Below are 12,408 nucleotides of genomic sequence, written 5' to 3'. Positions count from 1 at the left end.
GTGTCTGAGGAGCTCATGGAGGGGGCATGATTGCTGCTGGATGTGCACCTATGTGACTGAACCTAATTGAGGTCATATAAATCTGAAGGGTCTGGAAGGAGGGGTGGATTATCTATTCCTCCTGCCAGCCAAAGACAAGCCTCGCGTGTAAATGCCCTTGCTTGTTACACCTGATATCTACCAATCTGGTTTAGCGGTCCTCTTCCTTCATCCTCTCTCTGCTCTTTGAGTAGGGGGCCAGTTTCTTACGTCACCCTGGGGAGTGTCCAGTGTTGCAAACCAGCGGGCCCTGTGGAAGATTAAGTGAGTCAGTACGAGGAAAGCATTTAGCAGGGAATCTAGCTGGAAGGAAAAGTTCCATGAAAATCATTTCCCTCTTTTGCACTCCTGCTGAAGGGAAACTGTCCATGGTTCAGAACAGGTATTGACCACAAATATTTGACAACATGCTGGGGCAAATGTGGGGGTTATCCTAGGGTGAGAAGACATTTCCAGTAATCTCTCATACCAATACGTAACCATTTGATCCATCAGCAACACTGACAAGTGCTCATCACATGGCTCCTACTCTGATGTGTTTGAACTCCCTGCCATTGGAAGTGGGTGGATTAAAGAGTTCTCCTCTTACCCTCTACTAAGGGGAATTCTGTGAAGATTCAGACAATAGTGGTAATGTTCACTTAAATCGAATCAAGAAGGGAAATGATTTCCCCTGAAAGGATTTTCACAAGATGGTTTGTCCTTCCTCCGAGATGTAATCACGTGTCTATTCAATTCTTGCTGAGGGGTTCACATTCTGGAAGCAATCTGATTCATCATGTGCATTGTTTGCCTTTGGATGACACCTGTATGTTAGCTTCTCCCATTTTCCACATGGACTGGATGGAAATTAAGCTGGGTTTCCTGAAAACAGATATTTGAGTGGGCATCATTGAAAAGTGTACCCTATTAAACCTCATATAAATGACCTGGATGCATGTGTATATACATGTGTAGAAAGCAGTTTTGGAATGCTTGCATTAATTTTCAAGTTTTTATTCCAACTCCAGTGAATTAAAATACAAACTTACTATTCGTTTCAGGGTTAGAATTCAGTGATTCTACACTGCCATGCATTACGTGGTGCTCATCACAACAACTGTCCTCTTTAGTCCCTGTCACGCATTAGACCCGACCCCATGCCCATCTCCCCTTTACTAAACCTTGGTTTGGTCTCTGTACTTAGGAGTCTTTTTGATGGTTTTCCCCACCTTTTGCTCCCACGTTCATCAGTTTTCTTTCTTTTTTTTTTTTTTTTTTGTATATTATTTTTATCTGAGTTCGATTTGCCAACGTATAGTATAACACCCGGTGCTCATCCCATCAAGGGTCCCCCTCAGTGCCCGTCACCCAGTCACTCTGTCCTCCCACTCACCTCCTCTTCCACTACCCCTTGTTCATTTCCCAGAGTTAGGACAAACATTATATGGTTTCATTCATACAGGGAATATAAGAAATAGTGAAAGGGCTTAAAGGCGAAAGGAGAGAAAATGAGTGGGAAATATCAGAGAGGGTGACAGAACATGAGAGACTCCTAAGTTAGTTTTGTATCTTAAATTCCAAATATGAGTGAAATCATAGCCTATTTGCTTCTCTCTGACTGTTTTATTTCAATTAGGATTATGCTCTTAGCTCCATCTAAGTAATTGCAAGATTTCATGTTTTTTTATGGCTCTGTAATATTCCATTGTATATACACCACCTGTTCTTTGTACACTTATCAGTCGATGGACACTTGTGCTCTTACCATAGTTTGGGTCTTGTAGCAAATGCTGCTATAAACATGCGCCCCTTCAAATCAGTAAGTTTGTATCCTTTGGGTAAGTACTTAGTAGGGAAATTGCTGGAACTTAGAAATCTTTCCAGCAGTCGTTCTATTTTTAACTTGTTAAGGACCCTCCATACTGTGTAGGTAGAGTTGCGTTTTAGTCATTAATGGAACATGTTTCTTGATGCTCCTCAGGAAGTGATGACTGATAAAGCAGAGGAGTCTGCTGTTGTGCCCGAAAGCCAAACGAAACGTCCTGGGAAACCCATCACTCCTCCTCCGTCTAAGAAAATGCAGAGGATGGCACTGCTGTCAGTGAAAGAGGAAGGAGAGGGAGCATCCCACCCCGTGGGCTCAGCCATGGCCTTGGAAGATGGTGAGGATGCCCGTCCTACCCTCCCCTTCCTGACCTCACCCACGGAAGCCCTGTCTCTGGGCCCTCCACACCACGGGAGCATTTCCCGTCAAGGTTACCAGCTTTGGCTGATGCTGCCCTCAATTTCTTAGCCACACTGGGCCAGGTGTTCACTCTGTCCTTCCTAGAAACATTTCTGGCTTCCCAGCCTCCTCACCCTACTGCTTTCCTTCTTCTTGAATATGCCTTTTCATTCTTCCTTGTGCTCTTCTTTCTCCAGAGACTCTTAGTACTGTCATTGTTCCTGAGTCCCATCATTACACTGTGCCTCATACCATGGTGCCTCCTGCCTCATTCACCTGCTCCCCTAGCTTCTGAGCTTACATCCTGCTTCCCCACTTGACCCTAGGAGCCCATCTATTGCTGTGTGCCCAGAGTGACCATGTCCACAGAGTTATCAGTTCACGTGCATCATTAGTGTCATCAACTCCACCCTGTATTCTGCACGGATTCTGAGATCCAAATGCTGGTCTACACACACTACAGGACCTGGACCTGCCATCATCTCCTACCATCAGCTATCCTCTCTGTGTCCTGCTTGCTAACCCTGTGTGTCCAATTGCTACCCACACCTGGTTTGTCCCACTCTAGGGGTCCTGCATGGCCCTCAGGTCCCCTGGAACTCCTGCTTTGTGTATGCACAGGCCAGTTCTGTCTCCTGCTCCTGCCTCTGCCCAGGTGTCACCTCCTCAGAGGCCCCTGGCTGACAACACACTCGTGGATGCTTCCCTTTCTGCTGTCTGTAACATCCCTGCTTACTTACTTCCTGACACAAACTGTATTTATCCCTTTGCTCATTTTATACCTACCACCAGGGTTATACATTCCAAAAGGGAAGGGTTTCTTCTGTCTTGTTCACTGCTGATCCCCAGTGTTGGCTTGATGCCTAGCAAGAGGAAGATGATTGAATGAAGTAGACCCATCACACTTGGAGTACAGCAAATTAAATTTCTGTGATGGAAAAGACTGAAGAGGATTGTCATTTACTGGCTGGGATTTTTGGTGATGGGGTGCCAGTTGAGGCATTCTGATACCAAGGGACACATTTAGCTTTTCCATTTGTTGAGGGCATCAAGGGGACATTAATTGAAGAGTGCCACGGCTCTGTGAGGGGTTTTTAATTGGTTATCGTGTCCAAGTAGGTTTCTATGTGTACACATAGTTCAGGAATATAAGAGGCTTCTTTATTGCATTATTTTTCTTGAGGTCCAGTTTTTAGGTCCGATCCATCTATTTGGTATCGCCTTCTGCTATGAAATGAAAACTTTAGAGACACGGAGCATGTGGATGATGTCTGTGTGGGGTTGTTGAAATGCTCATGATTGCAGCTCCACATTCAATCTGGTTTCCAGATGCACCTGTCTTTCATAGTATCCATGGGGAGGGGACGAGAAGTGGTCAAACCCCACTCCCCACCCCCGATGGCCTCTTATCAAAATCTGTTCCTCCAGAGCTTATGAATACGTCAGGAGATGGCATTCCACACAGTCACTTGGATTCTTTGTCTCATGACTTAAGCGCAATCAGCAAGGGTGGGTTGCTTCACGAACCTGGTAGTAATGCACTGGTAAGAATAATCATTACCAGCTGTCTCTCTGCAGTTGACCCCAAGGTCATGGCAATGTCTGTGTCGGGAGATGTGCCAGATAAACTGCCAATACCAATAGTGATCAATATGGAAGTCAAAGCGCAGTTGAAGAAGGAAATTCGAGAGTTTGGAGGACGTAAGTAAAAAGAATTTCTCTCCATGAAACCCGAGCAAGTCTTTCTAATTCTTTGAGTTAGACTAGATCCAACCAACTTGTTGAGGCTCATCCTTTACCAGAATTGAGTTTTCACAATTAGAATAGTTCCTCATTATTTGAACAGAAATGTGCTAGTAAACTTTGTTTTTAATCCTTTGTATTCCTTAATTGCTTATTGTTTCTGAGAGATCCACTAGTGGCTGTGTTCGAATGTCTGTATGTAAGCATGGAAAGCTCACATGCTCTAACATTCTAGCTCTTGAATGATTGCTGAGACATCAAGTTTTTGTTATACCTCCTCTTTGTTCTTTACACGTCCTGAAGGTTTTTTTTTTTTTCTAAACATGATCAGAATATGAAAAAATCCTCAAATTGCTTGAAGGAGTACAAGGACCTCCAGAACTGCAGAGAAAGTTCGTGATATATGCCATGAAGCAAGCAGCAAAGTGAGTGTAGGAAGAATTGTCTAGTGTGTTTCTCGGGGGCCCAGTGGGTTGCTTGGGGAGAGGTGGCATTGTGCCCTGCTGGAATTTCTCAAACCCTGGTCCTCACTCAGAGTTCATGTTGTCTCCAGTTTAGAGTGATATCATCTGAATCTCACTGGTTCCTTTAAGCTCCAGGAACCTACTGTTCATACCTGAGTTTGAGGAGGACATTCATTGACCCTGAACTGTCACTCTTTGCATTTGCTGGATTGTCCCTTATCTTGCAAATGTCTTTTTTTTTTGTTCTCATGCAAATGTTACTCCTCATTGCATTTTCTACGGAGAATATTGCTTTATAGGTTCTTTAGATATTTTTTGGTTAATGATGTCTCTCTTTATTTTCAGAGTCCAAAGACAAGACCTAATCGGTCACCTTCAGGAGGTACTAGACAAACTAGAATTGGACCACTTTCTCAAGAAAGATACTCACACCCACAACTTGTAAACCTATTATAGAAATGATCAATGATAAAGCAGAACCAGGTGGCTGTCCTGGATGCAATTTGATATTGTTGACGCCTCCTGGCATGAGTTCACTCTGAAAATTGTTTTCTTGAGGCTAAGAAAAAGCATTGCAACTTGAATGTTATCTGTTATTAAAACCTGGGCTTTTGCCCTAAGTATTTAGTTTGAATGAATTTTTTGTTTTCCTTCTGAGGTGGGGCAACACTATTTAGTGTTACATGCAGGTTACAGTAAATCCTAGCTCCTCAGCTGATCACAAGCCTTTAGCCTGTATTTATAATTGTCTTCTACACTAGCCAGTCCCTTTATTTTTATGAGAGGGAGAGATGAAGTGGCAGAAGGAGGAGAGTGAGATTCTTAAGCAGGTTCCACATCTGGCACAGAGCCTGATGAGATGCTCAGTGTTACAACCCTGGTATCATGACTTATGCTGAAATCAAGAGTGAGTCACTTAACTGACTTAAAACCCTAGCCAACTCCTTTTTTAAAATTTTATTTTTAAAGTAATGTCTGCACTCTATGAGGGGCCTGAACTCACAACCCGGAGATCCAGAGTCATTGCCTCCACTGTCTCAGCCAGTCAGCACCCTATACATTCTCCATTCTTGTTGATTTGTATGAGACATCCTCTCAGGTCCTTATAGGGCTCGGTCTGAGGGCATGACTCCCACCTTACTTACCATGGGCCCACCATTAGATTTCCTGCCTGAAGTGACTTGTAATGTTTTCCTTCGACTTTAATGAAAATCATGAGAGTGCCGAGAATAAGCCAAACCTCATGGACACAGTCCTCCACATTGTCTTGTGTAGTTACAGCCCTGTGTCCTTCCCAGTCAGTTTCCATATCGCCACACTGTGCCAGAGCCCCAGGTTTGCCTGATGATTGAGGGAGAGGATCCATCCAACCTGAACCCTAGGCAGTGTCACTGTCACTAGATCACTGACAGTCAGTGAATGACCCCCGTGAACTCTCTCTGTCTCAGTTCTTGTAGCCTCTCCCTGGTACTGGGTTATGACGTCTCCTCTAGGCAGCGCCAAGCCTGAGCAGAATATTTATAGAGCACTTCACACGGGCCAGGGTGGGCTTTGGATTCTTACCGTCCTGCTCCTCTCCACCTCACAGCCATCTTAAGAGGCAGGGGACCGATTTCTTCTTAACTACTGAGGATACTTAGTCCCCAGAGAGAATGTCCTTGCTCCAGGTCGGACAGCTGGCTTGGCGCTGAAGCCATAGTTAAACCCTGGTGTCCCTCAGTCCATGGCATGTGCTCTTGAGAATGGAGCAGCCCTATGTCTAAATTTCACTAAAGGGAAACTGGATTCCTTACTAAATTGAGGTGTAAAGACTTAAAAGTACGAAGAGTTAGCCTTGCCAAGTGAAGGAGTCGTTAACCTTAAAAATAAACCTGTTCTATATTTTCAGGAAAATCACACTATAGTAAAATCATAGGCAAGTCCAGAAAACTAAGGAGAGGAAGGCTCTTATAAGGAGGAGAGGGGCAGTTGTAAACAAGAAGTTCATTTGAGTTAAACCTACATTTGAATGTAGAGAGGTTTCACATTGGCTGGCTGTCATTATCCCTCATTGGCTATGCTGTGACTGTCCCTCATTGGCTGAGATGTGACTATCTATCACTGGGTGGGCTGTAAGTATCCTTCATTGGCTGGGCTGTGACTGTCCCTCATTGGCTGAATTGCAACTGTCTCTCATCTATCTACTGGACTGTGAATGTCTCTTATTGGCTTGCCTGTTGCTGGGGAGAGAAGGAAAAATCTTTCTTCCTCTTGCTGGAATAGTAAAGCAGAAGTTGAAGCAGTATGGACTTTCGAGTTTCCTCTCTTCTTGTTAAATTCATAGTTGGTCACAGATGGAATAGCAAGCGCTTTCCCTTCTGGACTCTTTACCTTTCTAGTTCGTTTTTAAAAAGATTTTATTTATTTATTCATGAGAGACGTGGCGGGGGGGATAGAGAGAGAGAGAGAGAGAGAGAGAGAGAGAGAGAGACGGACAGACAGAGACGAGTGAGAGAGAGAGAGAGACACGCAGAGATATAGGCCGGCTTCCCGCAAGGAGCCCAATGCGGGACTCGATCCCAGATCTGGGATCATGTCCTGAGCCAAAGGCAGACGCTCAACTGCTGAGCCACCCAGGCGTCCCGAGGCCTTTCTAGTTCAAAAGACCAACACAGAAGGCTGAGTGCTCCTTGGCTGACAATTTCTGCAGCAATAAGTGAATCAAGGAAGAATGGATGGGCTTACTTCTGATCGCCTGCACCTAGAACAACAAAGTCTCTTCTCAAGGGGACTGACTCAGAAAACCAGTTCACATTAACAGCAGAGAGTCTGCTGATATGTAAAGCCCACATCTCCTTTGAGACAGTGTTCCTGCCCCCCAAGAGCACGTGAGCCTGTGGTGGACATCTCTGTGCGTTGATGTCTCCCTTGTGCACCAGGTTCCCAAGAGTCCATCCCCATGTTGTGGTCACACAACATTAAGGAGTCCTGGGATCACTCATCATCACCCTCAGCACAAACCCACAAATTTCTGGGTGCCACTGTGTCCAGGCCCTGAACACACTGGGAATGTCTGACCTCTGCCATTACTCCTTAGGATCCATGGAGTAGAGTTTACTCAGTCCTTCTCCTCCTTCTGAGGAGATTCAGGCCAAGAACGTGAGGGGACATGCAAAGTGACCTACTCAGGAAAGGGTAACGCCAACTCTTACTGATTGGGGATAGTTAAGCAGCCAGGCCTCTGGAGCCAGAGACTGCTGAGGAGCCTCGAGGAGGGGGTGACCTTAACCCCATGTGCTGATGTCCAAGCCTTGCCTCCATGACAACTGACCCTGATGGTCAAGGAAAGAGCTTTTACATAATATGTAGATCATCTAAGAAGATCAAAAATCAAGGTTTCACGGTTTTGTGCCCTTGGGTGTGCAGTAGGTCTCTCTCCATTAAACCTGATGATCTGCTTCAAGTCGACTTTCCACGAGTTCATTATCCAATGCATGTAATCACTATAAGTGATGGTCAGGGAACAGCAAAGGAGGAATGAAGTGATCACTTTCTAGTAAAATCCCTTATTTGGCCAGCAGTGGGCTGGACAGACCTGTGTTTAAACTGTTTGAACCATGATCTTGAACCATTCAGCCAGTAATTATTGACAAGTACCATAACCGAAGGCACAGTTGCAAAGAGCCGGGTATCTGTCCAAGCACACTTGGAACCCTCACCTCTATCACTGTCTCTCTGCCCCCATCATTGTGCTACAGCCACACTGGCATCCTGGTTCCCAACGCATGGCAGCCTTTGCCCATTTGAGAGCCGTTAAAGGTATACTTCCTGCTCCCTCAACTCTGCTTCTCACATCTTGTCACCCTTCCCCTCTCTCCTGAAATGCCACCTCCTCAGAGTGTTGCTGTGTGACCCCATCTAAAGGAAGACCCTAGTGGTATGTACAACATCTTCTTTGTACATTTGTCAGGGAAAGACAAATAACATACAATTTCACTCACATGTGCAATTTAGGAAACAAAACAAATGAACAAAAAAACCCAGAAAGACAAAATTACTGACCCTTAACTACAGAGAACAAACAAAGTGGTGGTTACCAGAGGGAAGAGGGTAGGGGATGGGTGATATAGTTGACGGGGATTAAGAGAACACTTACCATGATGAACACCAAGTAGTATATATAATTGTTTAATACACTATAAATTTGTAAGCCCATAACTAAAAAACACCATGTTATTTATATTGGAATTAAAAAAGTAAGAAATGATATTTTAAAAATATGATTGAAAAGGTATTGTAAAATTTAAATTTAGATGTACCCTTAACTCACAATATTGTTTTTAATTTGAATATTTTGGCATCCAAGTAGAATACATTATATAATCTTACTTCCTGGCTTTCATTGTAGCAAACTCATCAATCATATTTGTAAAATATACTTCTTTAAATGTTATTTTTAAAAAGAATTTACTTATTTATTTGAGAGCGAGAGGGCAAACACAAGCATAGAGAGCTACAGAGGGAGAGGCAAAGCAGACTCCCTGCTGAGCAGGAAACCCAACGCCAGGCTTGTTCCAGGACCCTGGGATCATGACCTGAGCCTAAGGCAGATGCTCAATCGACTGAGCCACCCAGGTGCCCCCTCCCCAATGTCATTTTGACAAGAAAATTGCCATGAGTGCTAACTTCTTTTGGCAACTGATGGTCTATAACGATTTCTATTTAATTTCAGCTTTCTGAAAGGTCTTTGGAAAATATTACTCTGATTGGTGTTATTCAATAAAAATCTCAAGGCTACTTCTACATTTGGACAAGGCTGGACAAAAGAAAATTCATGTGTCAGCTCATGAGATCCAAACAGGATTCTGATGAGTTACAAAGTCTAGATATTGTCTCTGCTTTGAACTAAGGACTATCAATGAAATATCTGCAGAACTTAAATTGTCAACACATTTATTAATCACATCACAGGCTTACGTTTGTAAATTGGGTGTAGTAACCCAAACTAGCATTTTTCCTTTGAGTCAAAAATTCCAAGCTATGAACATTTCATTTAATTTGAAATATTTCGAGGGAGGAGGGGCAAGATGGTGGAGGAGTAGGGTCCCCAAATCACCTGTCCCCACCAAATTACCTATATAACCTTCAAATCATCCTGAAAATCTATGAATTCGGCCTGAGATTTAAAGAGAGAACAGCTGGAATGCTACAGTGAGAAGAGTTCGCGCTTCTATCAAGGTAGGAAGACGGGGAAAAAAGAAATAAAGACACAAAAGGCATCCAAGGGGGAGGGGCCCCGCGAGGAGCCGGGCTGAGGCCGGGGCGAGTGTCCCCAGGACAGGAGAGCCCCGTCCCGGAGAAGCAGGAGCTTCACCAATCTTCCCCAGGCAGAAAGGCGCTCGCAGGGAGTTAGAGCAGGACCCCAGGAAGGCGGGGATGCCCTCAGGCTCCCTGGGACACTAACAGACACCTGCCCCCTGGGAGAGTGGGCCGAGCTCCCTAAGGGCTGCAGCGCACGCACGCATTGACCCAGGAGCAGCTCGGAGGGGCTCGGCTGGCGGCACTGCAGAGGGGGCTACGTGCCCCGGGAGCAGCTCGGAGGCGGCTCCGGCAGAGGCTCCGTGCGGAGTGGGCTGTGCGGCTCTGGGAGCCGCTCGGAGGGGCTCGGGTGGCGGCTCTGCGGAGGGGGCTGCGCGGCCGGGAGCGCGAATCCAACAGCACAGGCCGGGAGCACTAGGCGCCGGGACACAGCCCAGGATCCTGCCTCCGCCCGGGACAGGCAGTGGCTGGGAGGGCCCAGGACAGCAAGGACGCTCCTGCCCCGAGCTGAGCAGATCAGGGGCCCTACCCCTGGAGCCTCCAGGCCCTGCAGACTGAGAGCTCCGTAGTTACTGCAGGGGCTGAATCCAGGGCTCCAGAGCTGGCCAATGCCACTGTCGTATTTCCTCCTCGGGCCTCACAGGGCAAACAACCACCACTGAGCCCTGCATCAGGCAGGGGGCTGAGCAGCTCCCCCAAGTGCTAACACCTGAAAATCAGCACAACAGGCCCCTCCCCCAGAAGACCATCTAGACAGAATAGTTCTAGGGGAAGTCAAGGGGCTTAAAGTATACAGAATCAGAAGATACTCCCCCGTGTTTTGTTTTGTTTTGCTTTTTGATTTCTGTTTGCTTCCCCCACCCATTTTTCCCCTTTGTTTCTTTTTCTTCTCTTTTTGCTTTTTTCTTCTTTCTTTTTCTTTTTCTCTTTTCTTTCCTTCTTTCTCTCCTCTCTTTTTCTCCTTTTCCCAATACAACTTGTTTTTGGCCACTCTGCACTGAGCAGAAGGACTAGAAGAATAACCTCACCTCAAAAGAAAGAACCAGAAACAGTCCTCTCTCCCACAGAGTTACAACATCTGGATTACAATTCAATTGCAGAAAGCCAATTCAGAAGCACTATTATAGAGCTACTGGTGGCTCTAGAAAAAAGCATAAAGGACTCAAGAGACTTCATGACTGCAGAATTTAGATCTAATCAGGCAGAAATGAAAGATCAAATGAATGTGATGCAATCCAAATTAGAAGTCCTAATGACGAGGCTTAACGAGGTGGAAGAACGAGTGAGTGACATAGAAGACAAGTTGATGGCAAAGAGGGAAACTGAGGAAAAAAGAGAAAAACAATTAAAAGACCATGAAGATAGATTGAGGGAAATAAACGACAGCCTGAGGAAGAAAAACCTCCGTTTAATTGGGGTTCCCGAGGGCGCAGAAAGGGCCAGAGGGCCAGAATATGTATTTGAACAAATCATAGCTGAATACTTTCCTAATCTGGGAAGGGAAACAAGCATTCAGATCCAGGAAATAGAGAGATCGCCCCTAAAATCAATAAAAACCATTCAACACCTCGACATTTAATAGTTAAGCTTGCAAATTCCAAAGATAAAGAGAAGATCCTTAAAGCAGCAAGAGACAAGAAATCCCTGACTTTTAATGGGGAGGAGTATTAGGGTAACAGCAGACCTCTCCACAGAGACCTGGCAGGCCAGAAAGGGCTGGCAGGATATATTCAGGGTCCTAAATGAGAAAAACGTGCAACCAAGAATACTTTACCCAGCAAGGCTCTCATTCAAAATGGAAGGAGAGATAAAGAGCTTCCAAGACAGGCAGGAACTGAAAGAATATGTGACCTCCAAACCAGCTCTGCAAGAAATTTTAAGGGGGACTCTTAAAATTCCCCTTTAAGAAGAAGTCCAGTGGAACAATCCACGAAAAGAAGGACTGAATAGATACCATGATGACACAAAACTCATATCTTTCAATAGTAACTACCGTGAACGGGCTTAATGACCCCATCAAAAGGCGCAGGGTGTCAGACTGGATAAAAAAGCAGGACCCATCTATTTACTGTCTACAAGAGACTCATTTTAGACAGAAGGACACCCACAGTCTGAAAATCAAAGGTTGGAGAACCATTTACCATTCAAATGGTCCTCAAAGGAAAGCAGGGGTAGCCATCCTTATATCAGATAATCTAAAATTTACCCCGAAGACTGTAGTGAGAGATGAAGAGGGACACTGTATCATATGTAAGGATGTATCCAACAAGAGGACTTAACGATCCTCAATATATATGCCCCGAATGTGGGAGCTGCCAAATATATAAATCAATTAATAACCAAAGTGAAGAAAAACTTAGATAATAATACACTTCTACTTGGTGACTTCAATCTAGCGCTTTCTACACTCGATACGTCTTCTCAATGCCACATCTCCAAAGAAACGAGAACTTTAAATGATACACCGGGCCAGATGGATTTCAGAGATATCTACAGAACTTTACACCGAAACTAAACTGAATACACATTCTTCTCAAGTGCACATGGAACTTTCTCCAGAATAGACCACATGCTGGGTCACAAATCGGGACTGAACCGATCCCAAAAGATTGGGATCGTCCCCTGCATATTCCCAGACCATAATGCCTTGAAATTAGA

General features: G+C 44.9%; 1 protein-coding gene across 1 annotated transcript; it reads left to right on the top strand.

The window, feature by feature from the left end:
* The first annotated feature begins 2,008 nt into the window (after positions 1-2,008).
* Positions 2,009-4,897, top strand: LOC121482679 (cancer/testis antigen family 45 member A10-like). Its single transcript, XM_041740496.1, has 4 exons — positions 2,009-2,276; positions 3,824-3,946; positions 4,320-4,413; positions 4,798-4,897. Exons 1-4 carry the CDS (start codon positions 2,009-2,011, stop codon positions 4,895-4,897), a joined length of 585 nt encoding a protein of 194 aa, XP_041596430.1.
* Positions 4,898-12,408: the final 7,511 nt, after the last annotated feature.

Source organism: Vulpes lagopus, chromosome X, assembly GCF_018345385.1.
Source record: "Vulpes lagopus strain Blue_001 chromosome X, ASM1834538v1, whole genome shotgun sequence".
Lineage (NCBI taxonomy): Eukaryota > Metazoa > Chordata > Mammalia > Carnivora > Canidae > Vulpes > Vulpes lagopus.
This window is presented reverse-complemented; position numbering and strand designations above follow the sequence as displayed.

What these genes read in the sequence shown, in the direction of transcription:
- LOC121482679 (XM_041740496.1), top strand. Translation starts at nt 2,009, where the DNA reads ATGACTGATAAAGCAGAGGAGTCTGCTGTTGTGCCCGAAAGCCAAACG. An exon ending in AATTCGAGAGTTTGGAGGAC is followed by an intron (nt 3,947 to 4,319) that starts GTAAGTAAAAAG and finishes AAACATGATCAG; the next exon opens with AATATGAAAAAATCCTCAAA. An exon ending in GCCATGAAGCAAGCAGCAAA is followed by an intron (nt 4,414 to 4,797) that starts GTGAGTGTAGGA and finishes CTTTATTTTCAG; the next exon opens with AGTCCAAAGACAAGACCTAA.